Source organism: Nicotiana tabacum, chromosome 7 (genome assembly GCF_000715075.1).
Source record: "Nicotiana tabacum cultivar K326 chromosome 7, ASM71507v2, whole genome shotgun sequence".
Classification (NCBI taxonomy): Eukaryota; Viridiplantae; Streptophyta; class Magnoliopsida; order Solanales; family Solanaceae; genus Nicotiana; species Nicotiana tabacum.
This window is the reverse complement of record NC_134086.1, coordinates 168511112-168531469: the sequence shown is the minus strand read 5'-3', so window position 1 is coordinate 168531469 and position 20358 is coordinate 168511112. Positions and strand designations below refer to the sequence as shown.

The following is a 20358-nucleotide window of genomic DNA, read 5'->3' as shown; positions in this document are numbered from 1 at the left end:
CATACCAGCTAAAAACCTGCAACATCCTAAGTTAAATTCCACTCCGTGGCCTATCCAAAACTCACCCGAGCCCTCGGGGCTCCAAACCAAACATGCACGCCAACCTAAAAACATCATAAGGACTTGCTCGTGCAACCAAAACATGAAAATAACATGTAAAACTATAAATAAAACCTCAAAACTCATCATTTTCATCAAGAACACTTTAAAGTTCATAACTCTTCGACTGGAGGTCTATATCACGTTAAATAAACTCCATTATTTCACCAAATTTCACAGTTCTCATTTAAATACTTTAACAAGTTTGTACCGGGCTCCGGAACCAAAATACGGGCCCGATACCAATGGTGTCAAACATTCATTCTTTTCTTTATTTCATAAATAACTCATCAAAACAATTTCTTTCAAAAATTGATTTCTAAGGCTTATGTCACGACCCCAAATGCTCGGTCATGATGGCCCCTATCACATTACTAGGCAAGCCAACCTAACCATATAACCACAACCAATTCCTTTCATAAAATCATTTTTCTAGCACGAGTTTGAATACCAATTCTCATAAAAGTGTTTAAAACAACTGAAATACGCGGAAGTCAATAAAAACATGACAACACAGCCCAACATCTAGTGTCACGAGTCTAGAGCCTCTAATACACAACCAACTGTCTAATACTTCATAAGCCTAAAAATGCGGAAAAGAATAAGGCAGAAAGGAGGAAAGCAGGGTTGCGGACGCCATGCAGCTACCTTGCAATCTACGATAACCTCCGAAAATGCTGAGGACTCTCAGTCCGCCACTCGGACACTGGATATGCACACAAGGTGCATGGAGTAACGTGAGTACACAAACTCAATAAGTAACTAAAGTAAATAAGGTCTGAAAGTAGTGACGAGCAGTTAAAAATCATATAAATGAATAAATAACAGGATAACAGATCAAACTCCACAATTTAAAATAGTTTCATCATAAAATCATCAATTTCAGTTTAAACACTTGCAATCATATACTTAGCAATTTTTCAACAGAGGCTTATTTTAAAAGAAGAGTGAAATCAGTGAAAATATCATATCTGGGCCCCTCGAGTAAGGTATCACTCAGAATATGGCCTCTTGGGCAGCCTCTCAGTCACTCGATACTCACTTTCAGCACTCAGGCTCATTAATATCTCATAATAATAGTAATCATAGTAACCGTTGCGGCGTGCTGCCCGATCCATAATTTATAGTCGACTACGCTCACTGGGGGTGTACAGACTCCAGAGGGGTTCCAACAGCCCAATCGTCATATCGCTGCGACGCGCAGCCCGATCCAATGTATATATATATATATTGCTGCGAAAGAAAAAAATAATAAAAACCCTAAAAGTATGTCTTTAATAGTGGGCTAAAGGCTTAAAAGCTTCTTTCAAGTTATGTACAACATGGGCTAAATAGGGTAAGAGCTTTAAATGTGGGTCATTTTCGGTTGGGCTATTAGGCCAAGTGACATGGGCTGTAATTCCTTCTTTTCTAAATTAGTTTCAACTTGTATCATTATGTTTAATGCTTTCATAAATAAATAGATTTTTTTTTGTAAGGTTGTTGGAGTTAATTTCCGTAGAAACTATTTCCCAAATTTTCCTAGTCTTTTATAACTCGAATAGAAACCAAATTTGATTAAAATTTAGCTAGTCTTTGCCGACTCCTAAATTAAGTTATATATATATATATTTCCTAAGGGTTTAAAACAGAGGGAAAGAAAGGCCGAAGAAAGGGGAAAATAAGTAACACTGCCTAAACTCTCTTTTCTACCTTACAATTTATACTGTACCTTTGAAGGTAGTAAACTTGTGAGAAATGGCGATGGACAAGTTGGAATTGCAGATATATAATACAATGACGAAGCAGAAGTAGGTTTTCAAATCGAAGGAACCTTGGCAAGGTTAAAATGTACATATGTGGTGTTAGCCCCTATGACTTCAGTCACATCGGCCATGCCCGTTCATATGTCGCCTTCGACGTTCTCTACAGGTCAAATCTTACGGAATTTGTTTCTATGTGGATGATTGAAGTGCAGATTTTTTTTATTTGTTTTGGTTAGAGTTGTTTGTAATTTTGGCCTGTTGCTTTCCTTCTATGTTATGTGTTGGTGTCGAATTGTGATGAATAGTTCATAGAGGGAGTTGATTTAGTAAAGAAACATGTTTGGAGTTTTGGAAAATGGGAAGTTTGAGGGAAACATGTTCATGTAGGGGAATTTGGGGATCATATTGGAATCTTTCTGAAATAAATAGTTTGAATAGATTTGGAAGTTTATGTTGTTTGTTGTATGTGGATTAATCAAGTAGGGGATGTTGTTTGATTAAGAGCCATGATCGGAAATTTAGAGAGTGGAAGTTTGAGTAAAGCTTAGGGGAATTTGGCGGTCTGATGGGAATTATTCTGAAATAACTAGTTTAAATAATAACAAAATTGGAACTTTAGCATTGTGTTCTATCCACATAGGTAGTACCAATTAACCTATCAAAAAGTAAAATAAAATATAGGCAATACCAATTAGTTGGTATTAAGGTTTAGCTATTGTTGTTACAATTACATTATGTCCAATGTTTGTCAGGAGTTCAGTGTGAGATTAAGAGAATTTGTAGTTTAACAGACCCTAAATTATTGAGAATAAAGTAATATCGGAATAATTTTGGCCCCCCAAAAAACAGGATGGTTAAGAGGATTCATATAGCCAATCCTAATTTTGTTTGGGTTGAGGTTTACTAGTAGTAGTAGTCGAGGGGAATTTGGAGATTGATTTTATTGTGTTGGATATAAAGTTTTTGTTAATTATTTCCCCATCTCCAAAAGAAGAAGACGCTATTTGGAATATAGGGGCAAACAGTCCAGTTTTATTTCAGACCTTGTCTTATTGACTTTAACAACAACAACCACAATCCCACAAAAATAGGGTCCGGGGAGTGTAGTGTGTACCTTACCTCCACCTTGTGAAGATATAGAGACATTCGACTCTGGGAAAGCATATTTGAAAAGAAATACATCAATGGAGAAGCCATGTAAAAAGAAGCCGTAACAAAAGGCAGTATAATAAGACAAGCAAAGCAAAACAGACAACCGGTAGTATTGGAGATCTACGTATCTGAAACTACTAGAGTAATGATGATACTATATGTGTGAAAAGAGAACATGCTCTACGTCCTACTAACCTTCTACCCTAATTTTCAACCTCCGCACCTTCTTATCAAGGGTTATGTCTTCGGTAAGCTATAGATGTGCCATGTTCTTTTTAATCACCTCTCTCCAATACTTCTTCGGCCTACCTCTACCTCTCTTTAGGCCCCATGGTCAACCTCTCACACCTCTTTATTGGGACATTTGGGCACCTTTTCTTCATATGTCTGAACTATCTCAACCTCGCTTCCCGCATCTTGTCCACCACGAGGGGCCGCTCACCTTTTACCAAATATCTTCATTTCTAATCTTATCTCTCCTAGTATGTCCACACATCCATCTCAGCATCCTCGTTTCTGGTACTTTCAACATCTGCATTTGGGAGTTCTTGATTAGCAACACTCCGCCACGTACAACATAGTTCACCTAACAACCGCTCTTTAAAACTTACCTTTAAGTCTTAGTGGTATATTCTTATTACACATGACACTAGATGCGAGCCTCCACTTCATCTGCCCCGCCCTATACGGTGTGAGACATCGTCATCAATATCCCCATTACCTTATATTATTGACCCAAGATACTTAAAACTCCCTCTTTTTGGTATGACTTGTGTATCAAGCCTGGCTTCCATGTCGGCTTCCCGAGTTACGTCACTGAACTTGCACCCCGAGTCAGGGGCGGACCCACCCTAGCGTATGGCACCACTTTGTCGGAAAATTTTGCTAAATATACAGAAATGAAATAACTATTAAATCAATTAAAATGATGTTGCTTGTCAAATAGGAGGGCTTCGCTCACACGGTTAAGCGCCTAAAATATTTGTGAGATGTCGTGGGTTCGAACCTCAGTACTTATATCTGTGTGTTTTTGTAAGTTTTGAGCATGGTTCTTACATACAAAAAGAAGTATTAAGTATTATTTTCAATTGGGATATTATAAGTCCATTCCAAAAGAGTAAATCACTCACTAAAAAGAGTTATAGTAATGTACTTTATTAATATGACTTAGAACTGTATTTTTTTAGTATATGATATCATTATATTGGATTGTTAATCTATCTTTTTAAATATCGACATTGCTTACGAGAAATTCTGCATACGCCCCCCCTGCTCCAAGTATTCTGTCTTGGTCCTACTTAACCTGAAACCCTCGGACTTCAAGGTCTGTCTTCAAACCTCCAGCCTAGTGTTACTCGTCAATCAGTACTATGCCATTTGCAAGTAACATGCACCACATCACCTCCCATCGAATGTGTCGTGTTAATTCATCCATCGCCAAGGCAAATAAAAATGAGCTAAGGGCTGATCCCTGATGCAACTCCATCACAATCGGAAAGTGATTTGAGTCTCTTCTCACTGTCCTAACCCAGGTCACGGGTCTCTTATACATGTTCTTAATCACCTTAGTGTACGTACAGGAACCCCTTTGGCCTCCAAACATTTCCATAAAATTTCTCTGTGGACTCCGTCGTTGCTTTTTCTAGATTAATGAACACCGAATGTACGTTTCGCTTCCTCTCCCTATATTGTTCCACCATTCTTCTCATCAGGGGGACAACTTATGTAGTCGATCCCCTCGTCATGAATCCTAGGAGGTGATGCTGGTGGAGCGTGTTGGTCGAGCAGATTGTACTAGATGAGATGAGGGTATTGGACCTGGAATGAGTGCTATCAGATTTGATTAAGGTATGTATGGAAGAATAACGACATTGTCAGCTTAGATTCCGGCTATAGTTCTTATCGAGCGAGAGAGCTCTACGATTTGTTGATCTGATGGGTAGTTATGAGTTTCTGTATGTATCTTTCATCATTGGTTGTGTACGAAGGTTTAGAACAAGGTTTTATTTAATATGAGATTTGTTACCGGTACCGGGTTTGTCATTGTGTAGCCATTCTGGTCGGAAGTTATTATTAGAAGTATCCAAGTTATGTAGAATATCATGTGATTATATTTGGAATATGATTATGGCTTGATATAACTTGTTCAGACTTATACGATGTATAGATGCAAGGATCGGGTCTTATAATGAGTTCTGGACGCTGGGGATTTGGGTTCTAAGGTTTATGGACTAAGGTTGAGGTCAGGACCTTCAATTAGGTTGTGTTGTCAGGCTTATATGGATTAGGGTAACGTGGGATCACCCATAGTTATGGGTATGGGAGATTATAGGGTGATTTGATGGCTTTAGAACGACTCTTGGCACGTTCGAGGACGAACATATATTTCAGTGGGGGAGAATGTAACGACCCGACCGGTCGTTTTGACATTTCCACTTCGTTCGACGGTTTGAGGTCTTGACCAGTTTCATATGGTGTATTATGACTTGCGTGTATCGTCGGTTTTGGTTTTCGAGTGGTTCGTGATTGATTTGGAAGAACAATTCTCATTTTAGAAGCTTTAAATTTGAAGAGTTGACTAAGTTTGACTTTTGTGTATTTGACTTCGAATTGGAGTTTTAATGGTTCCTTAGGTCCAAACAGTGATTTTGGACTTGGGTGTATGCCCAAATTTGCATTCCGATGTTTTGAAAGGTTTTGGCGCTAATTGGCCAAAGTTGGTGATTTGAAGGTTTGGAAAGTTTATAGGTTTGACTGAGAGTTGACTTTGAGGTTATCGGGTTCGAATTGTTGTTCTGGGAGTTGTAATAGGTTCTTTATGTCATTCGGAACTTGTTTGCAAATTTTTTTTATCATTCCGGGTTGATTTGATATGGTTCGGCAGGAGTTTGAAATTTGGAAATTTGAAGTAGTCCATTAAACTTGAATGGAGGTATGAATTGTCATTCTGATGTTATTATGTTTGATTTGAGGCCTCGAGTAGGTTTGTGTTATGTTTTGGGGCTTTTTGGTATGTTCGGACGGGGTCCCATGTGGCTCAGGTGTGTTTCAGATTGAGTTTGGATAATTTAAGGGTGTTGGGCAGGTCTGGTTCTGGTGTGGTCGCACCTGCGGAGCTTTGGGCACAGGTGCGAAACCGCAGATACGATCGCCTTGGCGCATAAGTGCAATTTGGAGCTGGGAGCAGGAGTTCGCAAATGCGGAGATTTAACCGCATCTGCGAGACCGCAGAAGCGGTCAGTTTGGCGCATAAGCGAGTAGGGCGCAGATGTGGAGCTTTCCTCGGGACCTGCAATGTAGCTGAAGCGGAAGATCTTCCGCAGGTGCGAGAGATCGGGATTTTATGGGTACTCGCAGAAGCGAGGTTTTGTCTCCGATGCGGCTCTGCAAAAGTAGTTAGTGGATCGCAGGTGCGAAAGTGCTGGGAGAAGCCTTATATTTCGAGGGGTTGAGTTATTTTATCGCAATTTGAGATCTAGAGCTCAGATTTGGTCGATTTTTGAGGGGATTATCATAATTCAGATTGGGATAAGTATTTTTAACTCGAATTTGCTTATATATTTCATGCTTCCAACATCGATTTTAGTGTTTGATTGATGATTTGAATTGGAGAAATTGGGGATTTTAGTGTTTGCCTTTTCTCTACCACCCTTTTCCCAAACTTTCATAGTGTGGTTAAACAGCTTGTTACCCCTATAGTTGTAATTTTGAATATCGTCTTTGTTCTTGTACAACGGGACCATCGTGCTCCCCCTCCATTCTTCGGGCATCCTGGCCGTCTTAAAATGACATTACACAACTTAGTTAGCCACTCCAAATCTGCTCTGCTCGCGCTCTTCCAAAATTCTAAAAGGATCTCATTTGGCCCGGTCGCCTTTCCCCTGCTCATCCTACGCATAGCCCTTTCAACCTATTCAACCTTATACGCCTACAATACCCAAAATCTTTACGGCTCTCGGAATGCTCCAAATCACCCGGCACAATATTCTTGTCCCCCTCTTCATTGACTTTATGAAAATAAAAAATGCACTGAAACTAAGACGACTTTTTATAAATATGGATGGGAAAATTGTAATTAAAAGAAGTTAGCTGATTTGTGTGCTGAACAAAATGGGATAGCAGGAATAGATTTAGTAAATGAAGACTTCTTGTTGCTACTCTTGGTAGTATTATCGACAGTTATGCTGATTTTGGGGAAAAAATTTGATATGTGGTATGAATCTGCTGATGAAGATAGAAACTGAATCATTGAAGGAATGTCACCAACTAGCATGGGAAGTGTTCCTATGAAATTGGTTTTTATTTTATTTTTATGCTCTCCATTTTTTATTATCAATTTCTCATTACCGTGGATGTTTGAGTTTTGTGTTATATTGCATTTCTTGTAGTATAAGTATTGTGGCTATTGTAAGTTGTAACGTGTCATAGGTGGTTGGTGCATCTTGGCACCTCTTTACCAGATTAACTTGGACTTAGTAGCTCCTAGGAGTCATTGAACATGGGAACCAAAAAGAGCTTGGGTTAGTGGTTACCTGCAAAAAGGAGAAAAGGAAAAAGAAAAGAACCCACGAAGAGCTTATTGTTTTAACCTGCATCTTTTTTTATTATCTTGGGACTTATGTTTTATCATGTGTTTTGGTATGGCTCAATGTCGGTGCATTTAGATTAGTTCTTTTAGTAGTCTGTGGTTTTTTTTACTTCAAATTAACTAACAGTCTGATTTGGAATTTACAGATATCTGAAATACTTGAGATATGATGTTGTGTATGTGTGCAACTTCTCAGATGTAGATGAAAAGGTGAGAATTACATTTATTTTGGGGAGTAAGTCTCTTTCTCTCCCATGACAAAAGGAACTTCTTTGACTAAGAAGAGGAGACAACTTATCTCTTTTTATTTTACGATAAGCATGGCAATATCAGTTAGCTCACTGTATATAATACTTCAGGTGCTTAACAGTCGGTTCTTTTCAGATAATTCGTCGGGCTAATGAGTTTGGAGAGGACCCAATAGCTTTGAGTGGTCGATACTGCCAGGAGTTTCAAAAAGACATGGATGATCTCCAATGCCTCCCACCAACTCATCAACCTCGTGTTAGTGAGCATATGGAGGAGATTAAGGAAATGATAGCTAAGGTTCTCACATCTAGATTATCTCTTCCAAAACGTGTTTTGACAGTTAAAAGCCTATTGATGGGCTCCCTCTCATTATCTCCTTTTAATTCAAAATTAATATGTGGTTTCTCCTACTCCGAAATTTAGTAACATGAATACCCATCTTTTTCTGTGCAAATTTGTTTCTTCATGACTGCTGCTTTTGAAAGGAAAAAAAACTAAGAACTACATTCCAAGATTGTGTCCTTTACACTAAAGAGAGTGTAATATTTATTCTAGTATACAGTGAGAGAAGTGCATATGTAGCAAGGATGGACAATGCCGTCAGTGGAAGTAAAACTGTGTTTGATGAGAGGAAAGTGCAACATACTGCTTAAAATCTGCAGTTCTATAATCTTTCTTTCTTAGATCTAGCGTAAACTGCTTTTTGTCTTTTCTTCTTCCCCATATATGCTCTGGTTTCTTCTAAATGCTATTATTTATGCACTAATGATCTTTAGGTGTCACCTGTAGGTAATGACTAATGGCTATGCCTATACAGTTGATGGAGATGTTTATTTCTCTGTCGATAGTTTTCCAGAGTATGGTCGCCTATCTGGACGAAAATTAGAAGATAATCGAGCTGGAGGACGCCTTGCAGTTGATTCAAGAAAGCGAAATCCTGCTGACTTTGCCTTGTGGAAGGTGTGAAGTTTTCTTTTGCTTTTCTATAAAGTTACTGCTTTAGCTTTACATGCCAGTTTCATTTCTTTACAGGCTGCAAAGCCTGGTGAACCAAGTTGGGACAGCCCCTGGGGTCGTGGAAGACCAGGTTGGCATATAGAATGCAGTGCAATGAGTGCCTACTATTTAACACATTCTTTTGATATACATGGTGGTGGAATGGACTTGATTTTTCCTCACCATGAGAATGAGATTGCCCAGAATTGCGCTGCTTGTGGCCCGGAGAGTAATGTTAGCTGCTGGATACATAATGGTTTTGTTACCATAGATGACGAGAAAATGTCGAAATCATTGGGGAACTTCTTCACTATACGTGAGGTAGAATGTACTCATTAGCTACTGTCTTAATGTGGTTCTTTTTAGAATGCTCTGAATCATAGCATACATGTTTTGTAGGTTACTCAATTGTACCATCCCATTGCATTGAGGTACTTCTTGTTGGGGACGCACTACCGATCTCCTGTTAATTACTCAATATCACAGATAGAAATTGCTTCAGAATCTGTGTATTACATTTATCAGGTAGGGAAAAACTTTTAATATCCTTTTAATACCTCATAGTTCCATTACTTTTGCTTCTCGCTGATTGATACAAGCATTTGAAACTGTCTCTCCCAAGACAATCTATAGTTAGAATCTATCCTTTTTCTTTAAAGTCATTTATTTAGATAATTTTTGTGGTGGATAGACCTTACATGATAATGAAGAAGCTTTGTCTGCTTTCCAACAAGGAACCGAAACAGAAACAAAAGTAAAGGGGGTGCGTGTTAGCCCTCAGGCCCAAGAATGCATCAGCGAGTTGCGTAATGAGTTGGAGATAAAGCTTTCTGATGATTTGCATACACCTGCAATTTTAAATACTGCTCTTCAAGAAGCCCTTAGACTTATGAATAGCTATGTGAACATGCTGAAGGTGGGAACTCTACCTTCTTTTTTCACTTCTGCTCATGGCTGGTGTGGTACAAATGTTCCATTATCTCTTGATACTTTCCAGAAAAAGCAGCAACAGTTATCTGTTATTCTGTACCTAACCGAGCTCCAGAAAGAAGTGAAGGCAGTGCTAGATGTCCTTGGATTGCTCCTTGGTTCAACTTGTGCTGAGGTGCTGTCAAAATTAATACTCCGTGTCTCAATTATTTTGGGCAGTTTTTTTTTTTTTTTTTGCTTCCGTTTAAAAGATTAGCACCTCTCAATTTTTGTGGTTTAAAAAATTAATACTCCCTGTATCTTCTTTCCTGTCGAGCAATGCCAAATAGCTATGTTGCTCAGACTCTCCGAAAATGTATGGCGATGCGTGTCAGATCTTGCAAAAGTAGTATATGTTTGGAGGATCTGACACGGGTACGATAATATTTTGGAGAGTCCGTGCAACATAGCCAAACATATTGGAACAGAGCACATTTTTTCCTATTACTATATGGCCAGTCTCAGATGTTGTCTTATTTAACTCATTTGTTGTGTTGTGCAGGTTTTGCAGCAGTTTAAAGAGAGAGCACTGAAAAGGGCTGACTTGACGGAGGAAGATATTTTGCGTGCAATAGAGGAAAGAGCACTAGCAAGGAAAAATAAGGAGTTTGCAAGAAGCGATCAGATTAGAACAGATTTAGTGGCCAAGGGAATTGCTTTAATGGACATAGGGACAGAAACAGTTTGGAGGCCTTGTGTAAGACGTGGACAAGAACAGCCTGCCCCGCCAGCTCAACTTGAGCAGTCTGCTGCAGCAGTGCAAAAAGAACCGCCTGTTGCACCATCTCAACTAAAACAGTCCGCTGCAGCACGGCAAAAAGAACAGCCTGCTGCGTCACTTCAACCACCACCTTGGTCATGCGCATTGGCAATTAGTAAAGAGGATCATGACATATCTGAAGGAACTACGGATTACACACTTAGTCACCAGGGCAACAAATATCTTGAGATTAATTGGACACAATGATGTTGAGCATGGAGGAGATTTAGATGAAAGGAAGTCTATCTCTGGATGTGTTACTTACTCATTGATGGCGTAATGTCATGGAGTAGTAAGAAACAATTATTGTATATCATTATTTGTGATGAAAGTCGAGTATGTGGCTCTTGCATAAGCAACATAAGAAGCTGTTTGGTGGAAAAGGTTCTTGGAGCACTTATTGTATATCACATAAAATATTGAACCAATGTTAGTCTACTGTGACTGTGAGACTGCAATATCCTCTATGCGAGACACATGGTTAGATTCAAGGTGGTAAACATGAAGTATGCGTCTACAAAAGATATGTTAGCAAAACCATTGATCCAGACTTTGTATAGAGATGTATTTATCAGGCACACTAGGTCTTAAGGCTTGGATAAAGTTTGAAATACTTCATTCTAATCTTTAATTTTCATGTTCACAAAACTGATAGTTCTTTGATTATTGATAAATTTAATTTACAAACACAAGTATTTTTCTGTTATATGTTAAGTACTCTCTTTGTTCATTCATATTTGATAAGTTTGTCCAGTATACAAGAGGCTAGCCTTCTCACGTAGGCAACCACTTCCCTACATTAGTGATGAGTGGAGATGAAACAAGATTTTAAGCAAAATTATCAAATGACATAGGTCACTAAAGTCACGAACGTCGCACAAACAATGACATATGATCATTATGTTTAAAATATATTTACCTAGTGTACATGGTGAACTAGAGTTGAGTTAAAAACGTTATTGTAGATCAAGGGACTATTTATGGTGTCTGAATATCATCTGTACATCTTTTTCTATGAGATAAAAAAACATACGCTCTTTATAAAAAGAAATATTGCAGCATGTGTTTTAAACCATGTGTCAGTGTCGTCCAATTATGAGGTTATAATATAAGTCTAATCTCAACTTATTAATGAGTGAGACTTAGAGCCTATATATTTCTTAAGATTTGTACCCTTAATGACTCTGATAATATATTTGAGACTTAGTTTGATGTGAGCTATCTTAATATACTTTCAAAAGACCATGAACACATATTCGGTCAGGCTGAGCAAACCTAGAAAAACAATTGAACTAATGTTAAAGGGATCATAAGAAGAGGGTTATTGATCTAATCTCATTAATTTGTGTTCATTAATGCATTCGTTATAACTTTTGAGTTATATCTGTGAATACAAAATATAATGATATATGAGATTTTGATATTTATATCAAAATATGATTCATAAGTATGATTTAGGGTACTGCATACTTTATGGTCTACTTGCAGGTTTGTTCTTGACGGGAGACTTTATACTGCTAACAAGTTAATGTATAGCGCCTTGGTCGTAAAGTCTACTTTTAAGTTTCTCATATTAGACTAGCACTCCCATTATGTGTGAGTAGGAAATATTGAAAATAAGGGTTCACCCGTTATATGTCAATCTATATATACCATATTAAAAGCACGAAGGCTCTTAGCGAAATGACGTTATCTTTTTTTATTATATAAATGTTAATTTTACATTGAATAAAATTATCATTTTACTTATCTTCCTTATATTTAAGACTTTTAAATCAACTAAAATTCTATTTATTACTATATCTTTTCTTATTTAAACTATGAAAAAGAATTTAAAAATCAATGAAGAGTTTACCTTATATAAACGATTCACTTTAATTATGAAACAACTATAGCTATACTTTTTCTAATATTTAGGAAAAAGGCAGTAGTCAGTAGAAGAGCTGTAGAATACATATAAAAAATTTGCTTATTAAACCTTTCTTTATTTGAAGTACGTAGAAATCACTAATACTTAGGACTTTAAAATCTATTAAAATGTTATCTGATATAAATCATATACTATTTGAACTATTAACCATAACTCTTTATTATATTTATGTGAGTGTCAATTTTTTATATCCTTAATATGGGATACACGCGCGCAATCGTGCGTATCTTAAGGAGCAAACTTCATTTATAGCCACTAGGGTCAAACTTATATCACCTGATAGCCACAAAATAACCCCTTACAAGTAATAGCCTCAAAACAATAACAAAGGCGAGCAACTGAAAAAGCTGAAATCATACGCTCAACGTAAACGAAAAGGAAAGCAGTCCTAATCGATTTTGTATCCTAAATTCACGCATTCAGTATGGAATCTTCAACCTCCAAACACTATTAAAGTCGCCCAATTATTCACATTGTGAAAGAAATTCTAGGGTTTCTGAAGATTAAACCCAGAGAAGAGCTCCCAAAAATTCACACTGAAATTCAAATTTTTTGCACAATTGTTGCCTACAATCAGCTTAATAGAGTTGAGATTTCGTTCTTAAATTGTGAAATTGATACAAAATCGACAAAATCAACAAATGTCTATGGAGATTGTGAATGTTGGAACTACAGTTCCAACTTTGATTCCGATTTTACTTCAACACAGTGGTGAATGGGTAAGTGAGAGTAAATTTGTTAATTTCCTTATTAATGGCGTGTTGATCAATTCGGACTGTAGCTATGATTATTTTGTTGATGAGATATACAAGCAATTGGGTAAAGATTCAATTACGAGTGCAATGGAGATAAAATATACAATGAAGGATGGCTATGTAGCAATTCCAATATACAATGATATGAGTGTGCGCTTGTATATGGAGATGAAAAAGAAAAACCTGGATATCACTGAATATCCATTATGCATAACATTGAAAACTGTATATTCAAGTGTTGAATGCTCATATTCAAGTTCATACTTGGGTGACAACTTACTTGCAACAACTTCAGCTGGAAACTTACTCGCAACAACTTCAGTTGGTTTACAATGTCAGAACATAGAAGAAGTACATGGAACTAATATTGTTGAAATGATGGATAATCATGTAAAGGAAGACAAAATTGAGATATTGAAGGGAAATTGTATAATAGACAATCCGCAACATGAAGAAATTGCAGAAGGTCAGTTGTATTGGGACAAAAATACACTCATTAGTGTAATGAAGCACTACGCAATATGGAAAAAATATCAATTTATAGTGGATAGATCATCTACAACAAGGTATGATTTCTACTTATGAGGTTGCACTTCTCTGTAATTTTTTGTATACAGATCTGTATAAAAAATGTATAATTATTATATAATAAGATTGCACTCTCTATAATTTTTGTATACAGATCTGTATAAAAATGTATAGTTATTGTATAATAAGATTACACTTCTCTGTAATTTTTCGTATACAGATCTGTATAAAAAATGTATAATTATTGAATAGTGAGATTGCACTTCTCTGTAATTTTTTGTATACAGATCTGTATAAAAATGTATAATAAGATTACACTTCTCTGTAATTATTTGTATACAGATCTGTATAAAAAATGTATAATTATTGTATAATAAAATTATACTTCTCTGTAATTATTTGTATACAGATCTGTATTAAAAATGTATAATTATTGTATAATAAAATTGCATATGTATACTGCTTGTTTATTTGAGACACGTGTAAAAATCTTAATAAATGCATTATCATAACACTATATTTTAAATAGGTATTATCTTATATGCGTGGATGAAAGTTACAAATGGAGTCTTAGATCTTCAAGTCTACACAAATCAAATGTCTTCAAGGTTAGACGGTTCAATGATGTTCACACTTGCCCAGAGATGAGTAGATTGTTTTCACAACGTCATGCTACTTCGTCAGCCATTGCAAAAATGATTTGCAATAAATATACCAATCCAAAAATAATATACACTCCGACAGACATCATGAGCGACATGAAACAACAGTATGGGATTAATATGAGTTACATAAAAACTTATAGAACAAAAGAAAAGGCGCTTGAACTACTAAGAAGGATACCACGTGAATCTTATAGAAAACTGTCGGGTCACTTGTATATGATAAATATGACAAATCTTGGTTCTGTCACAAGGTTACATAAATCAGAGGACGGTCGCTTCATGTATGTTTTTATTGCACTAAATGCATCAATCATAGGATGGAAATACTGTTACCCTATCGTAGTGGTTGATGGGACATTCCTCAAATCATCACACAGAGGAACAATGTTAACAGCTAGCGCACAAGATGCAGCAGGTGAATATGTTGCAGACTCGTATAATAATTATATATGGTATAGATAGTTCTTATTTGTGTATAACAAAAATAATATGTGGATACTTTCTTATTTGCTTAAGCAGGTAAAAATTTTCCACTAGCATACACTGTTGTAGATTCTAAAAATGATGCTTCCTGGGAATGATTTTTTGAAATGTTTAGACATGCTTTTGGGGAAAGGGAAAGGATGTGCATTGTATCGGATCGTCATGCAAGCATATTGAGGGGTACTTCGATTGTGTATCCAGAGGTATCTTACTGTGTATGCATCTTTCATCTTTGGAATAACATAAAAAAGCAGTTCAAGAAGAACCATGACCGGCTGAGGGAAGTATTTTTTGCAATGGCCAGAGCATACAAAATTGAAGATTTTAATCGCCTCATGGAAGATATGGACATCATTGATAAGAGGGTAAGGGGTTACCTATTCCAAGTTGGTTATGAAAAGTGGTCTATAGTGCATTTCACTGTTAATAGATCCATGGTGATGACTTCAAATATTGTCGAGTCACTCAATGCAAGGAACAGAGAGGCAAGAGAGCTACCAATCATGAGTTTGCTAGATTACATGATGAATTTGGTTATGAAATGGAATAATACGAATAGAATGACTGCAATGAGTATATTTATTGATATAGGACAAAAATATCATGAAGTACTGAAGGAAAATAGCTATTTGTCGCAGAAGATGACGGTAAATATTCTTTTATCATGTCTTACTTCATATGCCGGAGTAACATACTTTGACAAAAATGCAATAATACTTGTCATATCCAGGTTTTAGTTTTACTAATAATATCTATTTAAATTTAGGTAAAGCCTTCAACCGATTATGTATATGTAGTAATGGATGCTGAACAAAGGCGGAACATAGTCTACATGCAAAAAAGAGAATGCTCGTGCAAACGATTTCAAGTAGATGAGATTCCTTGTCCACATGCTATGGCGGTATTGGACTACACACACATGGAAGTACCCAAATATTGTTCTGCCTATTACACCAAGGAATACTTCAAGAAGACATATGAAGTGTCAGTTAATCCACTTCCTGATGAAACTACATGGGACTTTCCAACAAAGGTGTTAGATAATGTGGTCCTACCACCGATAGTGAAGGGCAAACCAGGAAGACCGACGAAGTCGCGACGCAAGGGACTTTATGAATATCTGTATACTAAAACTGTTACATGTGGACTGTGTGGAAAATAAGGACATAATAGAAGAACATGTAGGAATACTCAAGACAACTAGTAGATGTTGCTACAGTGATTTAGTATTTTGTAAAAAAAATTCTTCTGAATATTGCAATTAGAATATTGAAAAAATAATGAGATTTGCAATCAGGTTCTCTCTGATGTATGAATTAAGATACTACTTTTTGTCATAATGAAAGTATTGGTAGAAGTTTTATTTCACATACTATTATGGATGTCACTATACAAAATAATATATAAAATAGATGACAATATACAAAAAAGACTATTACTATACAAAAATATACAAAATAGACTGTCACTATACAATTTATATGTAATATTTTGTTCCTATACAAAAAAAAATAGAAAATAAACTATAGTTATACAAAACATATACAAAATAGATGTCATTATATAAACACTATATAAAAAAGAGGGATTACCAATTAAATATACAAAATAGAAATTGTATATATATACAATTACATACAATAGACTCTAACTATCCAAAAAATATACAGATAGATATACAAAACTACAGTTAACAGTATCTTACACTTACGCTACAGTTAATGATGCCACGGTGCTTAAGATTGTAAAGTTAACTGGCCCAATGCAACAGGACAGGTTATAAACGCTTTCTTATCACCTATTCACTGGCATAATATGAAAACAGCAAAACCGTAACATTACAAGCAACATATATTTCTTGCATGCCTTTTCAATTTGCTGTCAAAATGCAATAGATGTTTCAACATTAGCATTTCAAACATATTGTTCAAAGACATCCCAAACAAAAAGCATAAAATGTGATATAAGTATGCAACTGTATCCTATCATAGACAATATAAAAACCAAACTACTTCCATCTTAAAATTACATGTGAAATTTCTGTTAACTATCCCAAACTATTCATCTTGCCCTTCAACTTGCCCTTTTTCTTGATATCCTTCGAAGTCTCGTCATCGCCAACATGCGTCTTGCCCTTTTTTCTTGTTATCCTTCAAAGACTTGTCATCAACAATGGAATGCGACTTGCTCTTTTTTTTGTTATCCTTTTTTATCTGATCCTTCAATCTACCAGTAGACTCATCATCACTAGCTGCATGTCCTCTTTGTTTCTTCACTCCATAATCCCATAGCAATATACCATATCGATTCCGTATTCCGTCAATATCAATAGATTTAGGAATACTGCTGCCTTGAATGATGTACTCAGCAAATACAGCAACATAAACACCACAATCACTACATACAAGGTAGCACATAAACATTGAATAAAAGTTAGGATAATATCCAAATAGGAATTCATATACAAAAAATGAATAAGAATCAGAAATATTCAATAATAATTTACATGTTATCTTGCGTTGGCAACCCATCAACGACATGAATCTCAAAAGGATCATTGGCGGGGATTCCCATAGGATTCTCCTTTGTGTCCCCAAAACCAATACGATGAAGGAAATATGGGAGCAACACTGAGTATGGCTTAACTGGTCTCCGAACTGCACTATTCTGTCGCGCGCCACTCATGGAATCATATACATAAATGTGCAGATCTTTGAATGACAATCTCGCCAATATCCAGTGCCAATTATCAGACAGATTTATAGGGAAAAGGATTTCATCAACAGTAGACCAAGGAACATTACATCTTAAAAAATACCCAAGTATATACTCAACAATTGGATCTGTTTCAGTAATCAAATTCATATCTCTATTTTTCTCCAAAAATTCCTTGTACAAATTCGAAATCAAACAGTTAAACCAACAGGCAGTCATTGTCAATCTTATTGGAACATCAACACCGTACTTCCCTTTCTTTCTCAAATAGTAAAAAATTACATCAATATGCTGAAATGTGAAGAATATACACAGTCAGAAAATTACAGTATGAGAAAACTAAAAATGTATATCACCAGTTTATATTTTACAGTTAAAGTGTTGACGTACTGAATCACACAAGGGTAGGCCGGGATATGCAAATGTGAAGAACCATTTTTTTTCTCCAATATCATCAACTCCAAATTCAAAGATTTTATTTAGCTTATTGCCAGCCTCTGTATAAACACTGTCCCTGATGAATCATGATAAAAAGATATGGTTCATAACACAGAATAAACAAGAACAAAAAAAGAAATAAGACAAAACTGAAACATAAAACTTACGGCGCATTAGTCCTTAAGCCTCTATTGATGAAAGTGTTCCACTTACACAATACTTTGAAATCAACAAGATTGTCAACATTTCCCTCAAAAGGATACTTTATAGTCAAGATGGGCTTCTTTGACTTAGTTGGCTTATTTTCAACAACTTGGATGGTGCCACCAGAGTCAAATTTATGAATGGTGACTTCATGACCCCTGCTGGTTTCCTTTCTCTAGGTTCATTTCAGGTGTGTCATGATCAACAACAACTATATGATCTTCCTGCATAGTAGCAATATTTTTCTCCACTCCTAAACAATCACCATATACAATATTTTGATTGAAATACTTTTGAGTGATTGCAGTTATTTGAGCCTCAACATCATTACTCCAGCTATTGTCCTCACCACCTTCCTCACAACTATTTTTACCAAGTTGTACAGAATCATCCACCAAACTCCCCATATTAGAAGTATTTTTGTCACAAAACTGTTGGGTGATTGCAGTGATTTCAGGCTCGGCATCCTCAATCCAGGCTTCGTCATCACCAACTCCTTCACTACTTTTACCATCATGTATAGAATCATTCACCACACCCTCCATAACATCAATAGTTTGCTCTAGACTTACCTCATTGTCAACATTTTTCTTTACAACTTTTTCAATGCCAATATTTTTCTCCATAACTTCCTCACTACCAAAAATTCTCTGAAAATTCCTTATCATGATGGTTGTCATTTTTTTGATTACCCTGTTTAGAAAAAATATACAACAAGTTGTAAAATTGTAGTAAAAAGTAAAAATAACAAATAAGCGTAGTCATGAGAATACCTTTGAAGCATTGCGTATACCTAGAGCTTTAAAAACCTTTTTAAATGAGGAAATCATTAAGTTCTTCAAAGATGAAACCTTGTCGTTTACCTATAAAAGGAAAAGTGAAACCGAATATCAATTAAGTTGTCAGAACTGCTCAAAGACAAAATAGAGTTGTACCTTCTTGATTTCACTTCTCATAAGTTTCAGCTCTTTCTCGCTTGAATTCAAGTTACTGGACTGTGGATTCGGATTCTCATTGTTGATAGATTGTGATTCTGGCTTATTTTTGGAGTGCTTCTTAGCATTTGTTTTAACTTCAGCCACGACTCCAGATTCAATATGAATCTCATTTTTATCATCACAAACCGGGACAAAGTTATCCAATTGAAGCCTTGTTTGTTCATCATTTGTTGGGGAAATGTTACCAAACACCAACTACAAATAAATAAATAAAAGTTAGCAATCACCAAATGTATCAGAAATGTATAATGCATGTATCAGAAATGTATAATGCATGTATCAGAAATATATATCTTTTACCTGCTCCTGACTTAAAAGAAAAAACTCTTTCCTTAACCTCTTAAATGTCACCTTCTTCTTTACTTTCCAGTTAAGTATACGTGGCATAAGATTTCCAATCTGGCAACCGAGGTTTTTGCGAGTATAGGGGCAACATTCATAAAACCAACACTGGAATGCCAAAGGCAAACCACCATATCGGTACATCTCTCTCCTACTACGAACCTTATCCTTTATTGAACATAACGTAGTATTAAAACCACTTTTCCCCAAGGGAAAGTCTCAAAATCACCAGATTCAACCAACAGAAAATCATTCTTTGTTATCAAATCATCATTCGTAGTAGAAAACAGGAAACTGTGAATGAAATACAACACTGCAATCTTTAATGCATCCTCATCAGATTTCCTCATCTTGTTTAAGAAACAGTTAGTTAACGATTTCTTAGACACTTTCGACATGCTTGGAAAGTACAATTCCATCAACGACTTGACTGGACAGATTCATAATCCTTATTGGGATCACCATTACACTTTAAACCTGTAATAATACAAAACTCTGCAAGTCCAAAGCGCAACTTGGTGCTATTCACTTTAATCCATAACTCATTATCTTTAGTTGGCACTACTTCCCTAAGCAATAGTGAATGGATAAGTTGGTTCTGTATAAAAAATTCGGGCAAGTCCACAAAATAACCAAAACATGTTCTTCTAAACATCTCAATCTGCTGATCATCCAAATTATTTTTCAAATGTTCCACTATAATGTAGTTTGTATGCACACTGATACGGGTACTATAATGATC

General features: G+C 36.1%; 1 protein-coding gene across 3 annotated transcripts; it reads left to right on the top strand.

Moving 5' to 3' along the window:
• Positions 1–1719: 1719 nt before the first annotated feature.
• LOC107797495 (cysteine--tRNA ligase, chloroplastic/mitochondrial) lies at positions 1720–11244 on the top strand. Of its 3 annotated transcripts, XM_016620398.2 has the most exons (9): positions 1720–2010; positions 7731–7794; positions 7969–8130; positions 8623–8793; positions 8866–9150; positions 9229–9354; positions 9521–9745; positions 9827–9934; positions 10301–11244. In XM_016620398.2, the coding sequence occupies exons 1-9, from the start codon at positions 1928–1930 to the stop codon at positions 10763–10765; spliced, it is 1689 nt and encodes a 562-aa protein (XP_016475884.1). In that variant the 5' UTR covers positions 1720–1927; the 3' UTR covers positions 10766–11244. The 3 variants fall into 3 exon arrangements, with proteins under 3 accessions (XP_016475884.1, XP_016475889.1, XP_075074145.1); XM_016620403.2 differs by having other exon boundaries at positions 1727–2010; positions 9521–9934; XM_075218044.1 differs by lacking the exons at positions 9521–9745; positions 9827–9934 and having other exon boundaries at positions 1727–2010.
• The last annotated feature ends 9114 nt before the right edge of the window (positions 11245–20358 follow it).

Excerpts from the sequence above, each read along its gene's own strand:
- LOC107797495 (XM_016620403.2), top strand. The coding sequence starts at position 1,928 with ATGTACATATGTGGTGTTAGCCCCTATGACTTCAGTCACATCGGCCAT. Across the intron at positions 9,151-9,228 it reads ACTTCTTCACTATACGTGAG|GTTACTCAATTGTACCATCC; the intron begins GTAGAATGTACT and ends CATGTTTTGTAG. Across the intron at positions 9,935-10,300 it reads TTGGTTCAACTTGTGCTGAG|GTTTTGCAGCAGTTTAAAGA; the intron begins GTGCTGTCAAAA and ends TGTGTTGTGCAG.